This window comes from Halichoeres trimaculatus, unplaced genomic scaffold (genome assembly GCF_033239565.1).
Source record: "Halichoeres trimaculatus isolate MK-OKI-2021-1 unplaced genomic scaffold, fHalTri1.1 fHalTri1_scaffold_3, whole genome shotgun sequence".
NCBI lineage: Eukaryota > Metazoa > Chordata > Actinopteri > Labriformes > Labridae > Halichoeres > Halichoeres trimaculatus.
This window is the reverse complement of record NW_027437181.1, coordinates 11491350-11517713: the sequence shown is the minus strand read 5'-3', so window position 1 is coordinate 11517713 and position 26364 is coordinate 11491350. Positions and strand designations below refer to the sequence as shown.

Sequence of the window (26364 nt, the reverse complement as noted above, 5' to 3'; positions counted from 1 at the left end):
GCACAAAGTAATTGCTGTTGAACAGAAACTTAAAAAACAACCCCTGACATTACGAAAGGAACACTTCCAGGGAAATGGCACATGTGCGTCTGAATTTAGATAAGATTTGCGCTCCGAACGTGAGGTCACGAGGTCTGGCCTTGTGACTCTGCTTATCGCTCACACCAACTGCTGCCTTGGCGCAAGATAGTGAAAGTTGTCCACACACTGTGACTAACTCAGCAGCTATCAAAGGCTGCAGGTGTTAAAAATACGATTGCACTGACATAATAAAGTTGTAGAGAAACGTATGAGTTAAAGTTTTCCAGGTTTTACAACCGTAAGTGTGAGAAAAGGAGGAGTCATTGTAAAATAATCACAAACTCACAGAATTGGCGGGAGGATCATTTATTGACTTAAGCAACTAAGTGCAACCATCCTCTGACATATCCATGAACTCTGAGGAGTAAAAGCTGTATCAAAGCAATAAATATGGTAGATATAAAATCATGCCAGCATCTGATGCCGCCAGTAAAAAAAAAATTTACAAAAGATTTGTAGCAGTCAGCTAAACGAGCTGCCAGGTAGAAACTGAAGGCAAGGTGGTCTTCTGCTTGCAGGATGAGTATGTGCTCCTTTTAGCCGATCAGTTGACCTGAAACACAGAAAAATGATCAGAAACTTGCATTTGATCTGAGATTTCACAACAGGAGACTCAGACTATTTGTATACCTTTGTTTTTAAAAAGACTTCTGGATGTTGTTCAGGATGTCGCCATAGACGAAGTTGAACAGCTGCTCCTTCGACTTGGTTCCATCTAGCTGCACTGTAAACAGAATGTAAACATTTGATCAGTATGAAGAACTTTGGACTGAGCACAAAGCATACAGAAAGGTTAATAAAAACTATGTAAAAAGCACTTACAGACGTCAACATTTGATGCCTCCATGATGTTCTTGTGTTTCAAATACATGGGCCAGACGTGACCATCAAACAGGCCAGGGGGATCTGGCACCGTGTAGTTCCTAGAGCTGCAGAGACACAACACTGGTTACAAAAAACAAAAAACGCAAACCTGACAACAGATGACAGGTGAGGAGAGTCTTCACGGCATACTTACCACCTCCTCTTTTTGCATTCTTCGTACGGGATGGAAATAAAGTAACGTTGGTTCAGCACGTCGATCAAGGGTCTGCAGGAGGTTGGGAGCGAGAACTTAATGTTATGACTTACTGACACATTTTTTTTTATAGAAAACAAAACACAAATATATTGTAAGGATGTATTCTTACTCGTAGGTGTAAAGCAGAAAGCCCTCCACAATAAGGATGTGAGTCTCCTCTTCCTCCTTCTTGGTATCAGACTTTGGAACGATCTCAGTATCCAGGGTGTTATTAACGCCATGAGATTTCTCAAACTTCACCGGGTTCTCTAACCATGCGTAGATGGTGCTCATCATGGCGTCCATGTCCAGAGCAGTGATGACTGGAGAGCAAAGCAGGGGAGAAGGGAAAAAAGAAGCGTGTAGAAAATTGCAAAGAGCAATTAAGAAAAACATGTTTAGTGTGTGAATTTGGCTATATGGCATGCAGATTACAAATGAAACATCACAGCAGCAAACACACAAGGCATAAACAGACACACACACAGACACACTAACCCTTTCATAAAAACCCAGGCTTACCATCGTACTGCTTAAAGCCATCTTCACCAACTTCAATCTGATCTTGGGGCTGAAACATACATTGATAAAATGTACCAAGGTACATACGACTACACCCTGCCATATGGAAGGCTCTGATACTACAAACTTTAATATGTAACACAGGCTGCAAAGCGTAAACACCTGCTTTACTTGTGTTACCCAGAGCAATCCCTTAGTTTAACTAAATGTGATTATAGAGAGTGATGTTTGTATGAGGCTCACCTTGAAGAAGTCATCCTGATGGACAACACAGCAGTTGGGCAGGTTCTTGATCAGCCGGTTGGTGAGGGTGGTTTTCCCTCCATTGGTTACGCTATGAGAAACAGAGATAGAGAACAAATATGAGATGATGCAACTCACACGGTCCCCTATAGAGCTGTTCAAGACAGGCATATTCGTGACGCGTCCCTGCCATCAGTGTAAAGCGCTTTGAGTGGTAAGAAAGACTGGAAAGGAGTTTTAAAAAAGTGCAAATCTATTTCCCATTAACATTTATAATTAGACCTGAGTACATCTGTAATGTACGTGGGTGTGTAGAAATGCATTGCAAATCCAATAATTAATGTGTAATCTGTGATATTCGAACAATTACCACTGAATTACAACACAAATGTAGTGTTCATCTATAATCTTGCATCATTCTGGCCTCGTTTTTCACGTGTAGTAGGTTTACAGCACTCATATATATACATCAAGTTCAAGAAGGGAGCGTCAACCGGACATATAGCAGCTCTTACCAAGTATATATCCTGTTTTCAGCTTTTAGCATTAGCTGTGTATTCATAACCATTTAGGTTTTAATCTCTACTCAAACTGAAGGATGAATGTGTACTCTAGTGTATAAGGAGGTTAAACAGCACTGCAACAAAGAAGCGGCATTAATTTTGCGGAAGTCATTAGCACCCTCTCCACGTGTACCGGCCTAGCAGCAGCTACATTAGCACAGCTTCAGGCCATTCATTCACCATCACTCACCCGCCGATGCCGATGATGTACTTCATGGTTTCAGATGCTCGAGAAAAGTCGCCGGGAATTCAAAGCGTCAGTCAAACTGGTTCAGGATCGGAATGATCAGACGGCAAGAAAGCTTAAAAAGAGAAGGTTGCAGCAGGAAACGTCAACTACTTGATTCCTCCATGGCACTTGATTTAAGTGAGTAAGGGTAAGTGCAGGGACGGAGGTGTCGCTCGGACGCGATGTTCCACCGAGAAAGAACCGTCTGCTCACTGCTACTGCTACACATACTACCACTCAGCGCCGTGATTGGCTATTTAAAGCCCCTCGAGTAGCAGGGAGAATCTCTATTGACCAATCAAAAGCAAGAGTGACCGCAGATCCCGCCCCTTCCTCCTTCTACCCACTCTGTTCAGCCTCCCTTGTTAAAGCCATGATGTAATTTAAATTTTTCATACAAAAAATGGAAAAAAGTACTTGTTGTACTAACCTGTGTTGCTCTCAGTTCGATGGTTATATAACTGAACTATCGTTTGAAGTTCATCTTACAAGAAAAATTGTCTTTTGTATATATATATATATATATATATATATATATATATATATATATATATATATATATACATACATATATATATATATATATATATATATATATATATATATATATATATATATATATATATATATATATATATATATATATATTTTTTTACATGTCATATGAATTTCAGGACAAATTTTTGTACATCTGATATTTTCAAAATTTCCTGATTATCTCCATCCATCAAAAAATATAAAGAAATATCTATGAAAAAACACATTATTCATAATTTTATAATAATTATAAATAAGAAATTAAAAAAGCTTAATGAAAATAATTTAAAAAACACACAAAAACTGCTTACTCACTAATGAAATATATCTAGTTTGTTTAACATAATTAACTTAACTATTATTTATATAGAATAAACTCTACCTCGGTTTGCTTTAGTAGTAATATATAATTAAAAACATGATTAAATAACATAGCCTTTGATGTGAAATGACTTTCACAGTTTCCACTTTCAGTATAATGTGTACCTTAGTAGGTTACAGTTATATAACACTGTAGTAATTTGCAATTAGTTAGATCTTAATGCACGGTTTAAAATTAATTATGCTACATTTTTGCACACATTTCATGTTCAGATAAAATCTGTTAACCTCTTTTAACGTTTCCTGTATGTTTTACTGTCAAAATTTAAAAACAGACAATTGTTTGGTTCAAAAAAAAGAAAAAAAAAAAAAAAACAGTAAATCAATGATTATGAGTTATATTCACATTTGTATTGGCCACCTACCACTGCACTGCTGATGAATGTAGTCTTTAATGGCTTGTGTGTTAGAAAATATAAGGTTTTACTTGCTAAACCATGATTCATTGAAATATTTACTGAATAGTAATCATATTACACTAAGCACTGCTTATATTGAACTTGTCTAATGAATTTGTGTGAAAAGTAACACGCTTATAAGCTAAGTTACACAAATTCTTGAATAAAGACCTTCATCTTTGCATTAGAATGTTTACTGCTATTTTTAAGATTGTGTTAGTCTCTCATTTACTTTTGCCAATGTCTGAGATTTAATCAAACATGCAGGATCTGGCTTTAACCACCAACAAGATGAAATCATTACTAGAGATGAAAACACTTTGAAAATAACATTAGAAGTCGGACGTTTTGAAAAATTAAGTATTCTGCAGTTCACATGTTGGTAGCAATACCATTATCTAATCTTTTGGAATAGTGGGCCTCTTCTGACTGCTGGGACTTTAACTGGCACATGTTAATTATAGGCCACCTTTGCATTGTAGGAATTGTGCAGATGACCTCTCAGATTATTATGTTGTCCTCACTGCATTGTTATTACCACAGTGTCATAGTGTTATCAGACACCTCTCACTATACATAATATACCAGAGAAGGCCACATGCCCTTGGGAGCAGCTTGAAGTGTCTGGATCAGAAATAAAATATAAGGACAGCATCTCTTTACACACACACAGACACACACACACGCACACACACACACACACACACACACACACACACACACACACACACACACACACACACACACACACACACACACACACACACACACACACACACACACACACACACTGTTGTGGTGTTTGTTTCACCAGCCTGCAGCTGACCTCTGTTTTGTTTAGAAACTTCCCAACCAACACTATGACACAGTTTCCTGAGGTCGCACCAAAATATTACTTTAGTTGGGGTTTACACCCTCCACAACCTCAACTATGAAGAGGAAGTCGCCAAGTGTGGAATCCAGTTCAGCTTTTAAGATTTCTATTTTAATGGAGCTTTTTTTTGCCAGTTAGGAGGCTGAGACTGAGATTTTCCGGATTTTCCAAAAGCTGCAGAAAACACAGTATAACCATGGACAGAATCTGGTTTTATTGTTTCAGCTGGGATAATTTGAGATAAATACCAGAGTCTATTTTTTCCTGATTTCATAACACTACTATCACATTTGAATGTCGCCATGGGACAAAGTTGCAGGTATAGCGTACCTTATCATGGCTCTTATACAGCTATCATATAGATAGATATAAAGTCAGTCTTTGTTATGACAAAATATATGTTAACCTGTGATCGAACAGACAATAAGCTCCTTCTACTGAGGTAAAAGAAAGTACTAATGCAAAAAAAAAAAACAGTCATGAATAAAAAAAATTGAACTTTGAAGCTGGTCTTAGACCACCAGGGGCTGAAGTTAGGCTTGTCCACTTTTATTACCTAATATATTAACAATGAAGAGCTAAATATAGCCAAGAGCAAGGGGCAAACCAGTGATCATGTGCAGTCCTATATAATTGTTAACCAGATCTCCTAAAGACTCCCTTTGTCATCACTTTGCAGAAACACTGACTTAACCAGTTAGCTGAAAGAGGCCCAGATCTTCTTAGAGGTTTCACCTTTCCTTTCAGAATATAAGTGAACTTGACCCACCTGTGGCCTCTGGATAATCCTTCACAATAAGGAGGACTAGGATAGTAAGTAAATATTTTATCTTCTTTTGCAGGCAAAAGGCTGACACTTGTCTATGACATGAGTTTCAAACAGGTCATTTAAAACACAAGGTAACACATTACACAAGTCAGTACATTTTAAACCAATAAATACAATTTAGAATAACAACATATTCAAAACAGACAATACAACTACATCAAATGAGGGTACCAGGTCACTGAACTAACAAAAGGGAAGTGTTATGCACAGTATGAGGTAGCAGGTGGACCTCAAAGCAACCACACTGGATGAGTTATTTTATGGTTTTATGATTTTTAATGTTTGTACTGAATTGGGATTATTTTGACCTACACATGTTTTTAATTATGTTAATTATGTTTTAAAAAAATAAGAAAACAATAATGATACAACGTAAAGTTCTCTTTGTGTTATTAAGTAAACTTAACCCATGCACAGGTTCATTTTGCCTAAGTTTTGTCAAAAGTACTAAAAAGCAGTATCACTTAGCTCTGTGTAGCTGTAAACACCAGTTTTCTCTTTTCTTGGCCAGTGTCATATGGCTGTGTGAAGACGTGATATGTCGACGTTGTGATGTGATACAAATGTGCCAATTAATGTATACAACCAAATCAATTATCTCATCTACACTTTTCATCACGGTAGTCTGCTGCCCTGAATAAACTACAACACACGTCATCAGCTGTGTCACATTACCAAGTATTAATGGTAAAGTGTACAGATAACCTTTTTCTCATTTTGCATGCATTTTAACATTTTCTCTTTAGTGTTTTATCAACCATCTTCCCTGCTCTATTTTACTTTAATAGGAGGATGTTCTGTCACTGTGTTCTCTGACACAAACCTGATAATATGGTGAATCACCTGCACAGCAAATATAACACTGTCCAACATACGAAAGTATCACAAACCTGTTAGATTCTGCGGGCTCTGTGAACTTACTCTGCTGACTGTACACAGTGTTCTGCTCTGATTTCAGCCCTCTCTGCTCTGCCATCACATTTCACCTCACATTTTCAGTCACATTTATGTCAGCCTCCATTCTTCATGTATAATCTGATTGTATTTCCATAAATGCCAGATTTTCTGCTTGACTGCAGTCTGTTCACAGTGAATTTATGAAATCTGCTTTTTAATCAGGCCATGTGATGCAGTTTCTGAATGGTGTGCAGTTAAGTAACCAGAGAAGTGATCTGGGAATTGTCGAACTGAATATAAATCTTTTTATTTCTCTTATGCTTGAACAGTTGTAACAACACTTGAAAATGGTTTGGTGTTTTCGGCACACTTTGTCCTGCTCCTGTTGCTCTTAAACAAAAACTCTTGACTGCCACCTCCTGGCTGTCATTGAACCTAAGATGAGCTGCAGTTGAAGCTGGCTTCTTGTCTTTCTATACATTTTTTTTCATTACAATACTTCTAAGTATGTATATTTTTTTCACCCCTGAAAATAAAAGACCCATTTAATCGTCTTCCTTTTATCAGCTATTTTGGAAGATGTCAATCTATTTAATTGGAAGTATCAGAGTACTTTGCAGCCATGGATAGGGGAAGTTACAGGTCAAGTAACATTAAATGTGGGAGGTTTAGTTTCTACCCGCCAGTCTTTCAGTAGGGACATGTGCAATTCTCAGGGTTTTTTTTTTTAACACTTTACTTTAATTTTTACAGGACTATTTGATAGAATATGGTTTAAGATATAACAGGTTACACTAGTGCATATAAGATAGAGTATTGTATTAGTAGTCTTTTTATTCTTCATTTATATTTATTGTTGTTATTTTACTGCTTTTTTTCTGTCCTGTAGGTGAGGGTAATGTACCTCTCAGTTGTTTGCCATCCACCACTTTAATCAACGAAAAAAGCCCATTAGTTGGTATAATTTAATTTCTCACAGTTTTGTGTTGCTATTTCTTGATTCAAAATAGGCTGTTTGATATACATGTGTTTTTTTTTTTTTTTTTTTTTTTAAATTTATTTCATATCTTATGAACTGATTTTTCTTCTTATTTATTACAACTACTGTCCTCAGATGGTTAGAAATGCAGCAGCTCAACTTTTGACACGCACTTAAAAGCAGTAATGTCACCCCTCTTTGGGCATTTTCGCATTAGCTACGTGTTGTTTTTAGCATCACAATTGCTAAATGTATAATGGACAACACTCAGCAGGGTCGAACAATGACACTCGTTTTAGTTTCCACACCAGGTTGGGTTTTATGCATAGACACAACAAAGACAACCAGGTCTACAAAACCAGACATTGACTGGTTATGTGGATTATATTACACATGTTGTCTGTTGGTCATGGCATCCAGCATGAGTGTGACGCATCCATATTCAGCCTGGTCTTCCTGGCATCTATTCCCCAGCATATCCAACATAATTTTGTTCAGGCCAGGCTTGTCCTCTACTGAACACAGCCACCTGTAAAAAAAAAAAAGTAGATATTAAACATATTATACGACGGTGATGATATGATATCAACTGTAATTTCCAAAAATTAAAGTGAAAAGCATTGAGACTACCTTTGTATTGTATTTGCAATGTATGTGGATGAGGGAGGGGAAAATTCTGAGTCTCTCTGAGGTATTTGTATGCCTCTGGACCATGCAGATGGAGTGTAAGGACAAACTCTCTGTATTCCTTTAAGTACCCATGGCCCTGCTTTGCCACCAAGTCTATTTGAAGATCTGAAATTGCATGAGAAAAAAATAATAAATTTGCTTCAAATAATAACAAAGCAGTTTAAAAAAGAGTATAAATACAAAGTAGGGGAGACCAGGTAGGGTTGTAACGTGGGGAGAGTTGAAACCATAGACTGTATAAAACATAGACGAAATCTCGCCGACGTCACCCGTCTGTTGGCAAGGGGCTCGTCTACAGCCATAGGGCACCGGCCGTCACGTGACCCTCAGCTGTGCCTCTTATTGGGGGAGCTCACGATCTTAATATCCTCTGAACGGCCGCATTAAAAAAAGATTCACCCTCTGTACAGTGGGTGCCGGTAGTAAAATTAGCGACTCAGACAGGAGACGTTTTTCGAACCAGGCTGTAAATAGGTTAATTTCTGCTTTAAAAATGGCTTTTTTTGGCTTGGTGTGTACGTGACTTCCGGTACTTCCCGAGCCACTCTCAAGCAAACACTCGAGAAACAGCAGATTTTAGCACTTCCGCATTGTGTCATTCTCTTAGACCGGAGGTTGCCGCTTGGTTGAAACACCACCAATTTCACCAATCAGGGATAAGATAGGAGCCATATGATCATTTCAGTATTTACCCACTTCCACCCTGAACACACATGGTTGATTGTCAGAGCTGGAAACAGGTGTATGCAGATTCTATAGAAAAAAAAAGATTTTCATGAATTTCAAAGTGCTAATTTCATCTTACCTGAAAATAAAAAAAAATCCTAAACCCCTTATCCTTATAATCTATCATATATCCTTATGCTCTTGAGAAACTCCACCACCATCTTTAAAGTAGCTCCACCACCCTCACTAAGTATATACTTCATTTCAAATCCCAGAATCCCCACACTCCTCATTTTGCTCCTCAATTCTCTCCTATATTCTTCATATGCCCTACACCACAGTAATACATGTTCCACTGATTCTTCCTCCTCCCCACACCCTTCACATAGCCCTGTTTGGTGCCTCCCTATCATCTTCAGTGTTTTATTCAGTGCACAATGTCCCAACCTAAGCCTCATCCACACTATTTCATCCCTCCTGCTGCTACTCCTAACTTCCTGTCCTTTAATGCTACATTGTATTTGGTAGAAGTGCCGACCCTTTTCCTCCTTATCCCATCTAGTCTGCCACAGCTGATTTGCTTTCTCCCAAATGTTCTGGCATCTTGAAGTTCTGTCTATGTTTACAGCTAGTTTGACTGGACCAGGATGGCTGCCGTACTCCTTGCGCCCGAGCAGCCGATGCGGCGTCTACTCTTTCTTATGGCCAGGGGCGTATTTGGTTGTTTGGGGGCCCAAGGCAAACCCTATGGGCAAACCCAGTCAATGGGGCCCTCCATGTCCTTGTAACTCGTCTTCCTCAGAGCTAGACTGGCCGTCCCTGGGTCCACTGTCTCTTTCCCAGAATCAAGGCATGAGACAGTGCTAATCTTGTACATGGTAACTTAACGCAACTAAATGCTTTTCCCTCAAGTTCTGTACTTTAGTTTGATTTTGAAAATAAGTGATTACATAATTTAGTCCACTTTGTCCTGGATTTGAAATCTTTTATGGTCAATTGACAGCTTATTTGTCTCACAGTGGGGAATTTACAGAGTAACAGCAACAAACAAGAAACTATGAAGTGAAAAACATTACAATAGGTAAATATTGAAAAAAAAAAAAAATTTAGTAAAGAAAAAATATGTAAATATCAAGCACAACATAAAACTGGAAAAAAATCTACTGAAAGAGGTGATAATTACAGTTACCATACTTTTTGGTACTATCATTTTAAAGTTAATGTATTTTTATTTGACCCCCTGTTCAATGAGTTATGTATCCACAAAAGAGATTTTGTTCAATAATTTTTTATCACCAACTCAAAAAGTTTGATTTAGAGAAAATTATCCTATTTCCTGGGCTAGATAAAGTCCTTGAAATTCTAAAAGTCTTATATGTTTATCTCAGATCTCAGAGCAACATTGTTTTTATTTCCGACTTGGTTGAAAATAAGAAAAAAATGGGGGGAAAAAAGTGTTTTTTACCGCTTTCTTCCTGAATCAAATTTTCAGATGTGTTGTAACATGGAATAGCCCATTGAATAAGAATGGAGGGGGGTACCCAAAACCACCATTAAAGATTAAGCCTTTTGATGTATTTTGAAGCATGTGAAGTAAGATTTAGAAACAAAGAAATGCTTTCAATTGAAGAGAACTTCATAAATCAGTTTTTAAGAGATGCTTTGGGGGCCCCTGGGAATCTTGGGGCCCGGGCAATGCCTGTGTTTGCCTTATTGTAGCTACGCCCCTGTTTATGGCTATGGTTTTATGGCTTTGCAAACCATGGCATTACGTACTCAGGTACGCTAGGTGGCAGTGTGCATCTTAAATGACGGATGTGATCCGCCAGTAATCTTGGACAAGAAGAAGAATCACCTCAACAACAAGTGTGAGAAAAGAAGTCTAACAGCACACGTTTTCTTTGAAACAATGGACCATTCTCAGCAGCTACAAGTAAGCAAATGAAAAAAGAAATATCAGTTTTTCATCGTAAAAAATAACTTGTCTCACTTGTTGTCAACAACCGTGTCAGCTATGCAGTTACACTTAACTGCAGACTTCAAAGAAGGTATCTTTATGACTCCTTCCCATTGTTCAGCGGAGTAACTTTCAGGTTGTTAGCGAACTAGCTCCAGCTAATTTAAAAATGTGTTTTTTTTCGATGTTTACTCTCAACTTAGTTGAATACTTATTCGGGGGATCCGATGTCAATATTTAAAACATAGAATAAAGTCGAAGTATTCAACACGAGTAAAAATCCCAACAAACGACGTAAAACCTGGTAATGCAGAGTAAGACCGTTTCCATGTTGAGTGGCACTGTTTCAGTTTGATTTCGGTAAAACTTGCCATGTCTCTTTCTCTTTTCTGTAGGTTCATGTATCCATCCAGAAGAGCCTTTCCTTTCCCACTGTGCAAAAGTGCATCAACTGCTGCACCCCTAGCAGATATCATTGTCCATTTTGTTCTCCGGCTCTGTTCAAGCCCTCAAAATACTCCAAGATCAGTGAGCATTTGACCCTGCATTTCAGGACAGCAGTTTTTGCTGGAGGTAAGGGCTTAAACATTTTCTTTATGTCTTCATGTCAAATGACTGTCTGCAATATTACTCAATTTGTATTTCACCCTTTCACTGAGTCCCTCATTCTATTTTCAGAATACACAATCCACAAATGTGGGCTGGGGTGCAGAAGCCAGACCCATTTCCACTGTTTGTTCTGCTCACAAACGCTGATAAGGAGGATAGATTTTAAGAAACATATACAATCATGTCGAAATGCCAAACAGTCGAGTGCCCAAACACTATCCGTGAATGGCCGGACCGAAAGACCGATGGCTCCTTTGCTCATCCCTCAAAGGGATGAAATCCCTTCATTTAACATGGTAAGACTGTGACCATGCACTTCACATATGCTAGAAGCTTCTCATATTGGTAATATGTCTTCTGTTTCATTTTTTTTTTTTACTTTTCGAACATGGACTGCTGCTAGCAACACTTTGAGGGTGTTAGTCTGGTGTATTGTGTAGTTTTTTTATTAAGTGAGTTTGCTTCATTAAATAACTTGAACCTACAATTGTCACAAATTTCTTATTTCTGTTATAGTCTGAAAAGATGACTTTGTCACACTGCAGCATGTTAGGAAGAGATATCTTATTTTATGATAAGCAGAGTTTTTTCTGTCTGTAGCAGGGAAGAATAGACCAAATAAAGATGACCATTCTTGGTGAAAATGCTTTTAACATATTTGACAAACTCGGGAATCAAAATAAATAATGTCCCCAAAAGCAAAGTAGCCCCAACTTGCTTGTGTGATAAGACTGTTTACATCATAGTAAGATTTTGTCCTCAAAACATTTTTCATGTCCTCACAGGAGAGCAACATTGACTTCAAAGACATGAACTGGGGTTCAGACAATCACAGCAGCCACTCAGCAACCACCTCCGACTGCGATGAAACATTTGGGTCCGGCTCATCTAAATGTGACCAAATTGTCCAGACGGACTTGGATAAACCTCAAGACTGTGACGAATTCTATTTCATGTACCTGGTGAAAATATTCAAAAAGTTGTCCCCTGAGAAAAAAGCCAGAGTCAGGATGAAAATTGAGAGACTCCTCTTTGAAGCAGAGTTTGAATAGAAAGGGTTCATACATGAGCACAATGAGTTTTATAATGGCGATTGTACCTGCCATACATTGTCATGGAAAAAGCATACTCCTTGATAACACTGCCTCAGCTGAAAAGCCCTATTACCTCTTTCACTAAAAACTGCTGAGTACCAATCTACTGATATGTCTGCAAAAGCAAGCTAAAAGTGAGCAGAATTAAACACGGAAAGATTTGTGCATTAAGTCATCAGTTCAATCCTGTGCGTAATGCAACTGTAAACAAAGCAGAATTTAGTATTTACTGTGATAGAAAACAATCTATGTTTTTATGCCAGTTTACACGTTTGTATTGAAGCAAACTGTTTAGGTTAGAGACTGTTGTTTTGTTTTTAATTTTTTTGTTAACTTTTCCAACGAGAACTTCAGTTAGATTGCTAAAGCCTACCTCAGACATATGATGGAGGATATGTCTCCTAGTTTGTTTCCAAGATGCTTTTTTTGTTAAGTTTTACATGAGTTTACTCAAATAAAGCTCCTGTTGGGACTAGGATTGATCTCTCAGTGTGTTGTATGTCATCCAGTGTAAACCCTTTCTTGGTTGAGATAGGTTTACTTTTGTACAGCATGCAGATATTCAGTGTGTGAATAAAGACGAACATTTGCAGGATTGTGAAGAATATATCTTGTCCAAAATAAGTTGGCATTCTTAAGAAATAGAAATTAATTTTAAATAAAAAGAAATGGGGGTCATTCAGCAAATCTTGATCAGACTTCAATATTTAGATTAAAAGGTAAAAAACTGATTTCTCTTTCAGAAAAAACAAGGCAAAAATGCTTTATCAAAGTAAGCAATTTGAAGATGGTCTGTGTAATAGCTGAAATGATAACACCCTGTTACACGCATTACAAAGGCAAGAAATGATCTTTTAAACATGCATGAAAAAAACATTGCCTTTAGGAATTTATTAACTTACATACTTGTCATTGTCTGATTTTAATCCTATGCTACATACACACTACACACATAACTGTACTTTCTTTGCATCTTAGGTTTGAAGCTCAACAACACATTGTCTCAGCAATCTGTGCAATGCAGTGAAATCAAACCCATGTTTTACTGCTTGCTGTAGGGGTGGTGCATCATTTGTGACAGTGTTAGTTGCAATAAAAAATTAAAATTTTCAACATGTTCTCATGATAACTTTGGGATGCTTTGTGTGAAGTTTTTACATCACTAAATAGTTACTATAGGTATGTATGAATGCTGTCAGGCAACTTGGACCTGCTTTTTTTCTTTAAAGAATTGTATTCTTAAAAATATAATGTTGTATATCTCTTAATACATATTTTATTGTAGTATTATATCTCAACTCTTTCTTTTCCATAATGCAGCCAAACTATAACTATTTCATATCAGGAACTCATTTTACAGTTTTCTGTTGTAGCCAATACAAACATTAACTTAGTGTAAAAAATCATGTTTGTACCCCTCATGAATTCTGTAAGACAGATGTTTGTTGTGGTGAGGGACTCTAATGTTTTTGTCAAAGCCTTCAGATCTTTATAGGGGACATACTTTCTCTTTGGGGCTGAAAACATGCTTGGAATATACATTCACATACAGCTGTGGACCAACACAGTCAAAACAGATTCAGTGTGTCAGAGATTTTCTGTGCAGACTGAAACCTTTTGCCTGAGGTCAAGCATACTGGGGCAGTGAGTTCAGCCGGGAGATGTGCGGACAGAAGGATGCAATTACTTCAGTAAACAGACAGCCAAAGCCAGGTAAACCACTGTGGAGAAAACCCACAACATCAATGTTTGTTTGGGGTGGTTTGCACAGGAAAGAAAATATCTTTAAAAAGTTTAAATCTAGTTCATCTGAGAACTTCAGTTCAAACTCAAAGTCCCTCTGTGACTCCATTTCATGTTAGATTTGGGAAGAAAAAAATCAGAAAACCTCCATAAGTGATCAAACTATGTGACTACAAGAGTCTTTAAGTCCCATAGTAGGGGCAAAATGTATATAATGTATTCAAGTTTCTCTTCATATTTTATGTCCACAGCATATTTTGTGTCTTGGTTAACAACAAACACACACACGCACAGTTTTTTTTCAACATTTAATATAAGATCTTAGTTCAAGATTGACAATGAATAAAAAACAATGTTTCTCTTTTTCTACAGATATTTCTATTCACATTTGTTGCAAAAAGAATGAAATTAAAATGAAATTTTATTGAAGAATGAGGCTGAAACCCTGCTTTACTTTAGTAGCAAAAAAACAGAATTCTTGAAAAAATCTCTACAGCCTGCAGCAGCTTAAATGTTGAAGTGAACCTAACTCTACTCTCAGACATCATTTTACTCCTTCAGAATAAACAATTTTCTATATTGCACAGGCCTTGTGTTATTATGTAAGCAATTAAAACATGCAAAATAACACATTTAGTAAGTCATAGTTTGACAGCTGTTCGTTTCAGAATTTAACAAACATAAAAAGTAGGGGTGTTAACTGGTTTGGGACAGCACAAGGAGGACGAGCATTTTTAAAAGATATGAGCATCAGGTCAGCAGATGTTAGAAAACCTGAAATACATTTGAGATTTAAAAAAGAGAAGTTTAAACCCTCTGATCATTCAAATAATTCTAATAACATCAACATCATAAAAAGTCAGAAAGTGCTACAAGTGTTAACAGTCCCAGCAGCCAGCAGCTGTTTCTCTGAAGACATGGTGAGTAAGGATGGAGCTCAGATGGATGGTTGATTGTTGAGTTTCTAATCATCACAGCCCAGCAGCTCCATACGTAAAGTGATGCGTTCATGCCATTCCCAGGGCAGGACTCTGACGTACCGGGCGTAAAACGGAGGCTCAAATAGATTCTTCCTGTGGGTGTTGTTATCGATGTTTCCCTGGAAGAGCTGCAGATGAATGTAAAAGTATTGATCAGGATTACGTAATTACTCATTGAGCAAAATGTGCTGTAAGTTTAGCGCATATAAGTCTGGGCTGTGACAAGCCCAGATATCAAGAGCATCCAGATAACAGCCAAGCATTATGTTATGTCATGAGTCAACTGGTTCTTTGCTCTGTAAGAACCTGTTATATTGAATCATCCACGTACATCACCACAAAAAAATACACAGATGGAAAAAGATTTCTATTCTTGTTCAAAGACGCAGACCGAGCTTCAGACTGTGGGCCTTCAAATATTTCAAGATCGCAAAGTCATGCAGTTTTGGAGCCAAAATGGTTATTTGGGGGTTTTATTGATGTTTGTGACACATCCATCATAAAACAGTGCTGTGTACATTTCATTGAAGATTGAAGAACATCAAAGCCAAAAGACTTCCGTCCGTTTAGGTGTTGGAGGGATTTATGAGTTTGGTTCAAGTTAATTCACTAATGTTCTGTTTCATTTTTTTTTTCACTTTTTACACGATTGAAGATACTACATTAAAAAAATCTTAAAATAATAATAATAAAATGAATGAGTTGAAAAATTCATACTTAAATTACCCGTTTGAAATTGTTTTTGCTGCTTCAACTTGAACATTTGTCTTAATGGCCTTCTGTGATTCATTTGAGATTAAATAAGTTTATAAAAAATATCTCTGGCATTTGTTTTTCATGAAAGAAAACGAAAAAGAAACTATAAAGACTACTTTCAAAAACCTAAAAAGGGTCTCAATCAGTCACTGAGGGGTGCTATTGTAACAAGTTTAGTCTGCCGTTCACACCTGATGGCACTTAGCTCCACCTAGTGTTCAGTATCAGAATTATATACAAACTAATAACAAAACTTGTTCTCATAAAGATAATGAACACTGTGCTTTGATTATCTTTAACTTTAAGTCTTTCCTTTTTATTCATTTATTTTAACAGCATACATTTTTTTCACTATTGTGATACATGAGCTCATTTTTAAGTTTTAAACTTGTATTAATAATCATCTTTTATAGATGTGCACCAGTCTCTACTCTAAAGTCTTTCATTTATCTGCTTTTGCCACCATTCTATTCTGTAGTTGATTGATATCATTAACTAAGACACAGATTTCTTCTCCAACATTCAGTGCATGGAATTACTCAGACCCCAAAGACTTTCAGAGTGTCATAACGACGGGATGATAGGAGGAGTAATATGAATAAATCAGGACATTTTACTGGTTGGTTAACAAACAGACAAACAAACAAACTAGGAAAAAAAATCTGTAATCTTAAGGAAGTTAGAAGTACCTGATCCTAAGGGGTTTCATAGAAATGTATTATTTGTAGTAAATTTCAAATACAGGAAAACTTGTTTGAATTTAAAGTTGAAACAAAACAAGGTAAAAAGCTGAGACAGGGGACTTGTGAAACTCTGCATCATTACAAGTCAGAGGGTTACGTTGTGTTGTTTTTAGATTTTTTTTCTTTTATAAACTGATTTTTTTGTATTCTTTTGAAATTTTTGATGTAAGATTTAAGCCTTACCTTGTCATTTCCAGTCATAGCCTCCTTTACTATACTCCAGGACTCTCCATCGTTACTGTAGGCCACTTTAAAAACAGACACAAACTGCACCACACCAAAGTCTTTAGCCCCCTGAGTGATGATGCCTGTGAGGCGCTTTGTCTTCTCCAGATCAACCTGTTGAAGAAGAAAATGAAACTGTGAGACCCTGAAACATCTCTGAGGTTATGAAGGAGAATTTTAACACTGAGGTTCTGTAGCTGACCTGTATCCACTCAGAGCGGTTGTTGTTAGCAGGGGACCAGGCGTTGGTCTTTCCCTGCTTATCCAGCCGGGCAAACTGAGGGTGCCACGTGAAGGTGTCGATGCCCCACGTGCGGAAAGTGCTGGAGGCTGTGAGCTGCCCGTCTGAGATGAGGCGAGACTTCATTCCCAGAGGGGCTGAGCAACCTGCCGTGTTCGAATAAACTGTGATTCAAAGAGTAGATGGAAAGATGGAGAAGGGGGGAAACCACAAGCGACAGAAAGAGAGAAGGAGAAATGATTACACCCAAAGGAAGATGAATTAGCCTTCATCCCTTTTAAGAACTCGAAAAGAAGCGATTGAATTAAATCTTAAACCCAAAAGGACCAAAGAGAAGAAACAGAAGGAGGCAGAGAAAAAGATAGCACTCTGCAAACTGGTTTACATGCAGCTTGGGTTCAATGATCACATTTTCTCTGTAAATGTTTTTGCCTCTACATTCAAAGAAAACCAAAGACTAAAGGATGGAGGATGAAAACACACACAGTGTTATGTGTTTATGTTTCTGCCTGTACTTAGATTTACTGCTTTTACAGTAGCATGTTGAGGTCTAGCCACAGACACTGTTTAAGTAAACATTGTCTTTATGACCACAGCACGATGGAGGCCATGCAATGCAGATGAACTCTTTTCCTCTGTCATTATGTTTGTCAGAGTAACCACAGAAAGAAGGAAACAACACAGTCAAACAAACAAGAGGACAGAATTCACACATATTTTTAACCACTGAACCAAAAGGAGAGTTCAAGGGCTATAACTTTTTTTGTTTTATAAAGTTGTTTCAATCTGCTGTGTTGATAACAGTAGTGTTTTCTGTACGTTTACCGTTAAGTTCACAGCCCACCAGCTCCATGCGCAGAGTACAAGCCCTACGACAAACCACAGGGATGATGCGAATGAACTGAGCCACGATGGGAGGGTCAAAAAGGTTTGTCTTTGTGCTCTCGTTATCTGTATTACCCACGAAAACCTGGCGCACAAAAATACAGGAAATTAGCATCCACTGGTACAAGAGCCCAAAATATGATTATAAGAAAGAGTCCACTCACCATGTCTCTGCGCTGACCATCCAGCCTGTACGTGGTATAAACTTTTCCATCAAAGCTGCTCGACACCTTAAAGGCTTTGATGTACTCAGCTGTGCCCATACGACTGGCACCCTGAGTGATGATTCCTGTGAGACGCATTTTCTTCTGCAAATTAATCTGTTGTTGGAAAGAAAAGAGTGTTGATAAGGCTCATGATTTCAAGTCCTGAAGAGACTTCTTGGAAAGCACATAAGTTATACATTACACGATCAGTCTTCTAACCCCCACATATTTGTGTGCCTCAAGAAAAACAAACAGAAAACCTGTATCGGTATCCGTACTCTTCACTTTAAAGTGCTCACTGCTCTCACCTCAATCCAGGGGTTTCTGTCGTGGGCGGCAGACGTCCAGGCGTTGACGATGCCTTGGTTGTTGAGTCGAGCCAACTCCGGTCCCCACCGCTGAAGACCCAGAATGCCGAAGTGCACTGAAGAGGATGAAATCTGGGACTCTACGATGGCTCCTCCCTCCATCCCCAACAGAGAGATGCAACCTGGGACACAGTTATTAAATCATTTAGGGTGAAAGTATCTCATGTTAGTAACTTCTCTTTAGTGCTACTTAATTATCACTAAACTTCTTAACAGTTAAGATAAATGTGTGTGTGTGTACATACGTAGCTGGCACTGCTTCCCCACATATGGAGAGGGACACTGACAGGTGTAGTCACCATCGAGATCTCGGCATATCCCTCCGTTCGTACAGGGCTGGTCAACACAGTCATTCACATCTGAAAACAAACAAAAACTTGCTTTAATTTTAAACTCTTTGTTAACTTAATTCAAGAACAAGTAGAATAACATGTAAAACCCTAGAGTCAAGAAAAGAATCCAATTATTTGGAGTAATTTTTCTTTCCTCTGTGTGCAGCCTGGTGGGTGTGGTGTGGAGACGCTGGGCCCTCTATCAGCTGTTTTTGTGCTCCTTGTAGGAGTATGGGAGCTGCCAGAGTACTGTCTGATATCTAAATCTAGTGTTTATTGTTGCAATTTACTGTTTTTCTCAGAAACAATCGCAAGGCAAAGACACTCCAAGTGATACGTTTAAATAGCACAGCCGGTGAAAGGTCATGTCTGTTTTTACACTTTGTGTGATATTGGACGAGTGAGACAATGAACACACAAGCGACTGTGTGGAGTAGAAAAACAGAAGAAAGTCTGCTTTTCATAAATAATTTATGTTTCAGCTGGGAGTTAAAATAGTGTTCCAATTCAGACACTGCCATGGCATTAAAGCAAATCACTTCCTTCATCCCTCATGAACACAGCTCATGTAATGCTGTTTTTTCCCCACAGGGTGGCAGGCTTGCACAGAATGTCTGAATGGTTTAACATCAGCAGTGTAAAATATTAACATGAATTAAGTCTTGAGTCCAGAGGGCAGCATGTGAGTAAAGGTAACTGGTTGATGAGACAGAAAAACAGCAGCCCTGTGTTATAAAAGGGCCATTTGAAATAATAGTTTCTTCATCTGGTTAAAACAGTGATTCTTTTTTCAAATATTATTGGTTTTTAACCTTTTTAAAATGTTGATAAAGTTTCAGTCACCCTAGCCCAAGTAATGGGACAGCTGTCACTGCTTCAAACCATACATCATGTTTGTTCAAGCAGATCCACTTAAAAACCAAAATACATCTTTAAATGCATTAAAACACTTAGTTAGGGTTGTGCCATGAAACTTTTACCTGTTTTGTTTGTTTGTTTTTTCAGAGAAAAATATGTTTGGGTTTTGCCAAAGTGAGGACAGGCAAAAGCTGAAAATAAACTAATCCATTTTTTAATGGATTGATAATTCCTCTACCAAAAACACCCTGAAGGGGGCAGTATATCTATTTTTTCAGCTTATATTTGAATTTTTCATTGCTGCACTGTGTAAATTTGATCAATTAATGTATCGGATTCCTTGCTTATAAAGGTGACCTTACAAGTTGTGAATTATAAGTGGATTTTATGAAATAAATACAAGACAGAGCTACATCAGGCTGTTTGAAAATAACTTCTTTTTTTTTATCCTCTACTGATTGAAGAAATCTTTCCACTGTAGCACTCCTAGTTTGTGTGTACAACATAAACTCACCTGTCTGCACACTTTTGTATTTTTATTTAATTTAGGGACAATGACTATCATTTAATACTTCTGAAAGTATGCTAAAGTTAGCCGAAAGCCAAGTATCCATCCATCTGTTACTTGTGCACATCATCCCAGTACTGAACTGATCTTGTTCTGTACTTATTTGTTTTCATGTAAATTGTATTTTTTTTTCTACTTTTATATATTTCTTCAGATTTCTTATTTCATAGTCATATTCTATTACTATTCTATTTTTATTGTTATTGCATTTATTGCACTTTTTTGTGAGCTGCTGTGGCAAAAAAAATCACCTATGGGAGATCAATAAAATAATATTCTATTCTATTCCAAATTCTAGCCTCACCCACATATACTTACTGTGATATACGTGAGTAATAAAAACTAATACATCACACGATGAAGCTTAACTTCACCAAATTGACAGGTAATAATACTCCCGAACAGAAACTAACTGCATCCTTAAAAATGGATTTCATTTCTCTCTGTCATGTTCACCCTAGGAAGTACTTCCAGACTCCAGAATTAAAGAGAAGAAGTCGACGTAAGAGCACATGGGCCTGTTTAATTCTCATTCCTGTAAGCACTAAGAGGATTTGTCAACTCTCAGAAACAAATAACTTTATGTCTGTAAAAAAACTGGCTCAACACAGCTGATGATCTCATCAGGAGATGACTGTAAAATAGCTTTACTGGTTTCCTCAAGGATTACTTACACTTGTTTTGAAACATTGTTGACATGACATCTACTTTTAATGCTGAAATAAAAAAAAAAACACTATTTATCTATCAATTCATGTTTTTTTCTTAACTTGAAACTTTTGTTTCCCCACTTACTGCACATAATATTTGGGACATCTGTTTATTCTTGCCTCGTCTATGACGTCTGACTGACTCAAATATAGAAAATGTTAGGGAGTAGACGCCCGCACTGCACAAACACTACATTTGGTGGTCAGGTTGTGGGCTTTTGGATGAGCTGTTCATTCACAAAAAAAAGTCTCTTTCCTCAAGGCAGGAATAAAGTCCTGCCTTTAAACCATAGTTATAAAACAGACCTCTTTAATTTGTTAAGTTGTGTTTTAACTGTCATACAAACAAAGTTTATGGTGGATCTATTTTTTAACAAGCCAAAACAAAGTGAGTGAGTCATTTCCTCAAGGATTTTGAAAAAGATGAAACTTTACCAAACTCCTTCTTGGGATTAATAAAGTATTCCCAATTCCTGAAAAATCATTTATTTCCTCTCCTCAAAACTCTAAACTTCAGCAACACCTCTGAGCCAACTTAGTCAATAAAATAAGAGGATATGATGGATTTTATTATTATCAAATTCCTCAGCTGATTAGTTGAATCTGGAGCACAAACAGATGCAGTGTTGAACCTGAGGGGACGGCCTCTGCATGCTAAAGAGACTTGGAGTGGGGTTTTGTTAATTAGCCAAACTGAATGGCCGCAGGATCGTCTGAAAGAGGGCCTTTCATGAAACTGCTGAAGTGACTACACGTCTCTTTCTGTGCTAATGCTATGACAGGATGGAAAAACCTCAACGCTCATGCTCAGAGAGAAAACCGCTCAAAGTGGACTGGACTGTTATCGGTGTAATGCTGCCTATCGACTAGTTTGGATGGAATGTGGCATGAATTGCTCATATATTACTTGCTTTTTGTTGTAAAGGGTCAACCATTTGTATTTTTTCCATATGTAGAAGCTTTGCTATTTGCTACAGCATAACATAGTTGAACATTAAGACTCAGTCAATACGTTTTGAGGAGGAGCCACAGCCATTTCCAGCTTTTTCACTTTTCTGAATGACCAAACAGATGTTACATGGAAGCCCATGATAGATTGCTTTTGTGAATTATATTAGCTGACCCATGGCCCAGGTTTTGTCTGATTTTTAAAAAGCATATTTTTTCTGTATTTGATGTCAGGCTTGCACTTTTGACCCCAAAGGGAGAAGTTATGACCTTTGTAGATGCTGCAAGGGAATCCCAATTATTCCACAATAAACAGAGCTCATAAAAGCTTTTCTGATTATTTTCCACGTTATTGTAAGAAATGAATGGTGGTTATTAAAGTGCATCTTAAAGCAACACAAGATAAGAGAAGCAGCCAGGCAACTCACTGATCTGACAGTGCACTCCCTCGAAGCCCGGCTGGCACTTGCAGATGTACTCATTGAAAACATCTCCTCGTCTGGTTGGAGAGATGACCTCACAGGACCCATCATTCTTGCAGGGGTTCGGACTGCAGGGTCCTGGGAGACAGAAAAAGAGCCAGGGATCAGTCAGTAAAATATCAACTATGTATTCTTTGCATTTAAAGAAGGGTCCTTTTTGCTGTACCTGTCTCTGTCAGGTTGCAGGTGTCTCCTGCAAAGCCATCTGCGCAGATGCAGATGAATGGGTCGTCTCCCACTCCTGTCACACATGTTGCTCCATTATGGCAAAAATTCACCTTACAGTAGTCACCTGAACAAAGAAGATACAGAAAGATAACAGGAAGTTAAATATATGAAACTAGATATAGAGCTATTACGAAACTATAGCACCATAGAAAAACAAATACTTCTGATGCCCTGGCATTTCAGCAACTTTCTGTTACTAGGTTGGCATGTGATGAGCATCACACATTATCACTGCCAGGAGCAACTGTAGACTGCAGTGCAGCTACAGCACATGCTGTTGTTTTGAATCCCTCACAGTATCTTCTGGATGAAACGTGTGGCCTCCTGATCTTGTTATGCTGTAGCTGCTGCCCTCTTAACTCTTAAAGTTTAAGCCACAGGTCAACAGATCAGGTCTTACTCAGACCGAGGGGGGGTCTAAAGTCATTCTGGGAAAGGGGTGAACTCAGGGTATTTGCCAGGGAGCTATTTTTAGATTCAAGCAGCAACAAAGTAAGAGATCATTCCAAAAAAGGTATCACTGTGACAAAAACTGAAGATAGGGGCTTCAACTTTATTTTAAATTTTGAAGAAACTGCTCATGAGATTTTTTAAATGAGTTGACAAGATGTTTGAAGCATTAGAAATCTGTAAAAGGAAACAATCACTCCACAAAGCCATTGAAGGAGATAAAATAAGACTCAAATCTTCATATAGCCAACATTATTTAAGACCAAGGGAGGGGAAAAATCTGCTGTGAAAGTTGGGCTTGACCATATGTAACATCAGCAAAGCTGCAGATTTGGCTGTGAGGCCCAGAGTGCTGACTCACAGGTCCTGGCTGCAAACAATTGAGGAGACGGCCAGTGGGAGTGGCAGGGTGCAGGTTTATGAGTCACAGAGTATAGCACCAAAAGTGACTAAATCATAACTCATGTTCTTTGAGGTTTTTGCATGTCTATTGACTCATAAGAGGACATGTCAAAGTCTGCATCAAACTTAAAAGAACCCTGCCTTGATTGCTTGTTCTGTGCATTTTCTTTTGACATTTGTTGATACTGCAGACTATCTCTTATTGGAAAGTCTCGACTCACAGAGGCAGAGAAATGCAGTAGTGAGTGTGTGTGAAAGCTGGCTCAGCAGATGTCATCTCTATACTGAAAGGTTTCATTTGAGGAAAACTGCTACATGCAGTTGTTGACAAACCTAGTGGAACTTGGCAGACAGGATTTGCAGCTGGAACGCATGAGAAAAAAACTGGAGCACCTATTTTATTAAATTGAATAACAGGAGATGGCAGTTAATACTGCCCCAAAAAGTGAGCATCTAAATGTGAATGATTAAATATGTTACAGCTGAGTAAAATCTTCATTAAATTAAAAATAATTAAATTGGTCTCTTCAGTACTTTTTTAGGCAGTGTTGAGAAGCCGTGAGGAGAATAGGAAATCTAAACGTAGTAAAATGAAATTATGCAGCTAACAAGAGACAACATAATGTGTCTCTGTGCAGGATTAAGAGCTTGCAGGATTAGCCAGGTTGCACAGATGCATGATGCTCTTTCTGGACTGAGCAGTTACACAACATGACAATGCAGCAGCTCAGGAGTGGCTGAGGACACGCAGCACACCTGTGCTACTGACAGGTGGGTAAACAAGGGCAAAAAATGCAAAAGAAAAAAAAAAGAAAAAAAAAGAAGTCCTTTTACGGTACATTACGATGGTAGAAGATCAGCTTCATGCAGGCAGTTAAGTCAACTTTTAAGTCAAACTGGAGTATTTCATTAGATTCATGAGCATTTCCCAAAGTTGAACTTGAGGCTAGGTGATTGGACAGCTGGCTCCAGACTGCTCCACATATGGCGTTGTTTTCTTCTTACCATCTGCATCACTTCTCAGTGTGTCACTAGAGGCTTCCATAGGGGTAACGATGCTTCATAAAACAAGCACAAATAACGTGTACGAACTCTCAGTCTACTCCTTTTGGATGCATTAACACCACATTTCACTAAAGCCTTGTCAAGCTGTCACTGCAAACTACATGTTTTTCAAGCCAGCATTTTAGAATATAACCACTTTGAAAAACAGGACTTCTAATAACAGAGTCTCAAAAGTAATAGAAGGGTTGTCTCACATTTAATAACCCATTCTACCATGAAAATAACAACCTTTGGATGAAAGACTAAATATTATACATTGACTAAACCCTGGATATTCAAGACTCTTCAAAGAAGATTAAGTGACAGGAAATGATGAGTGTCAAATGTGATTATTGTGTAGAAACAGCTGTTATATCAAAGGCATGAGAAAACAATTTGGAAAAACACCTATTTCCTTTCTTAGATCACTTTTTTTTCTACAATCAAGAGGCATTGACACATGAGGAAAATGGAAAACCTGGATCTTCATGAGTCATGAAAATGAGAATGGAAAATATAACTGGGTGGCACAGTTCAGTGGCAAAGTCGTCTTGTTGTTTAATGGAAAAAAAAAACTGAACAAAGTCGGGTAATGGATTAACGAATAAGAAGCACCACCACAATTAATGAAGAAGCTATACTTGTTTATGCCAGCCATAGTCTGGGCATTAAACAGACATAAACCAGACCTGATACGTAAAGTAAAAGAAAAGACACTCACCTCTGACTGAAAACAGGCAAAACAGTAGCGTCAAAGTAGCTACATTCAGTGCTGTTATATTTCCGAGACGCACCATACTTGTTTGTTCCGACTTTATTTGTTTCGCAGGAGTGTGTGGCCGGAGTGACGCGGTGCCGCTAAACTTCTAACTGACGCTGCCTTCAATTGCCGTCGGATGTTTCAGAATTCAAGCTGAAGTGTGAAGTAAGGACGACGTGATAAATGCCGGTGCCGCCGGGATTTTCTATAATACCCGGGTTAACAACATGTGACGTTGTAGGGGTGGAGCTTTGTCTGTAAACAGAGAGGGACATTAACAGGAAGAACGTTGTCTTACATTTTAATTCCAGATAACACGCTGTGCTTTGGCTAGTTTTGAAGGGTTGTTTTCTAGGCTAACTTTTACAACTAAAAGAAATCAAGAAAATTCATTCTGGTCCGATAATTTCGTATTCCTTTGAACTAAAGATTAATTGTAATAAATTTAAACCTTGATAATGAAATTCAAGATTTACAACATTAAATGTTCGGTTTTATGATGGAAACCTGAAGGTAACATCCCTGGATTGATATTGTGGGTGGGATTTGAATCAACCCACACTCAGATTTGTGACGGTCTTTCTGTGAAGTCTGTTCCAGGAAAAGATAATATGTTGAACTAATCTGCAGAGATACTGGAAGACTTTTTTTTCATTCTTTTTTCAGCAATTTTGTCCTTTAAAAAAAAACTGTTTTTTCATCTTTAACTCAAAAAGGGGTAAAATGAAGTAATTGATTACCACCCCTTCTTTGCTGTTAATAAACAAGTAATAATCCACTCAACTTTTTATATACATACCGAGACAAACAAGAAACATCTCTTTCT

At 37.8% G+C, this 26364-nt stretch overlaps 3 protein-coding genes across 4 annotated transcripts; 1 reads left to right on the top strand and 2 right to left on the bottom strand.

The window, feature by feature from the left end:
- Positions 1-371: 371 nt before the first annotated feature.
- mibp2 (muscle-specific beta 1 integrin binding protein 2) lies at positions 372-2915 on the bottom strand. 2 transcript variants are annotated; one of them, XM_074666417.1, is made up of 8 exons: positions 2660-2915; positions 1907-1997; positions 1664-1712; positions 1272-1464; positions 1100-1171; positions 904-1010; positions 712-805; positions 372-634 (listed from the first exon to the last, which is right to left on the bottom strand). In XM_074666417.1, exons 1-7 carry the CDS (start codon positions 2683-2685, stop codon positions 720-722), a joined length of 624 nt encoding a protein of 207 aa, XP_074522518.1. In that variant the 5' UTR covers positions 2686-2915; the 3' UTR covers positions 372-634; positions 712-719. The 2 variants fall into 2 exon arrangements, with proteins under 2 accessions (XP_074522518.1, XP_074522519.1); XM_074666418.1 differs by lacking the exon at positions 1664-1712.
- A 7848-nt stretch (positions 2916-10763) lies between these two features.
- Positions 10764-13300, top strand: LOC141787979 (uncharacterized). The gene is made up of 4 exons (XM_074666749.1): positions 10764-10882; positions 11302-11479; positions 11585-11811; positions 12301-13300. The coding sequence occupies exons 1-4, from the start codon at positions 10859-10861 to the stop codon at positions 12565-12567; spliced, it is 696 nt and encodes a 231-aa protein (XP_074522850.1). The 5' UTR covers positions 10764-10858; the 3' UTR covers positions 12568-13300.
- Positions 13301-14694: 1394 nt separating this feature from the next.
- LOC141787740 (lactadherin-like) lies at positions 14695-25729 on the bottom strand. Its single transcript, XM_074666390.1, has 10 exons — positions 25500-25729; positions 22821-22946; positions 22601-22732; positions 19002-19115; positions 18697-18878; positions 18347-18502; positions 18123-18267; positions 17259-17461; positions 17015-17170; positions 14695-15460 (listed from the first exon to the last, which is right to left on the bottom strand). The coding sequence occupies exons 1-10, from the start codon at positions 25573-25575 to the stop codon at positions 15317-15319; spliced, it is 1434 nt and encodes a 477-aa protein (XP_074522491.1). The 5' UTR covers positions 25576-25729; the 3' UTR covers positions 14695-15316.
- Between the last annotated feature and the right edge of the window lie 635 nt (positions 25730-26364).

Coding starts and splice junctions, on each gene's coding strand:
- mibp2 (XM_074666417.1), bottom strand. CDS start 2,685: ATGAAGTACATCATCGGCATCGGCGG. Junction 1,713..1,906: donor ATCAGGATGACTTCTTCAAG/GTGAGCCTCATA, acceptor TGTATGTTTCAG/CCCCAAGATCAGATTGAAGT. Junction 1,011..1,099: donor GAATGCAAAAAGAGGAGGTG/GTAAGTATGCCG, acceptor GTGTCTCTGCAG/CTCTAGGAACTACACGGTGC.
- LOC141787979 (XM_074666749.1), top strand. CDS start 10,859: ATGGACCATTCTCAGCAGCTACAA. Junction 11,480..11,584: donor GACAGCAGTTTTTGCTGGAG/GTAAGGGCTTAA, acceptor TTCTATTTTCAG/AATACACAATCCACAAATGT. Junction 11,812..12,300: donor AAATCCCTTCATTTAACATG/GTAAGACTGTGA, acceptor ATGTCCTCACAG/GAGAGCAACATTGACTTCAA.
- LOC141787740 (XM_074666390.1), bottom strand. CDS start 25,575: ATGGTGCGTCTCGGAAATATAACAGCACTGAATGTAGCTACTTTGACG. Junction 22,733..22,820: donor CTGCAACCTGACAGAGACAG/GTACAGCAAAAA, acceptor TCTGTCTCCCAG/GACCCTGCAGTCCGAACCCC. Junction 19,116..22,600: donor GGGAGTGCACTGTCAGATCA/GTGAGTTGCCTG, acceptor GTTTGTTTTCAG/ATGTGAATGACTGTGTTGAC.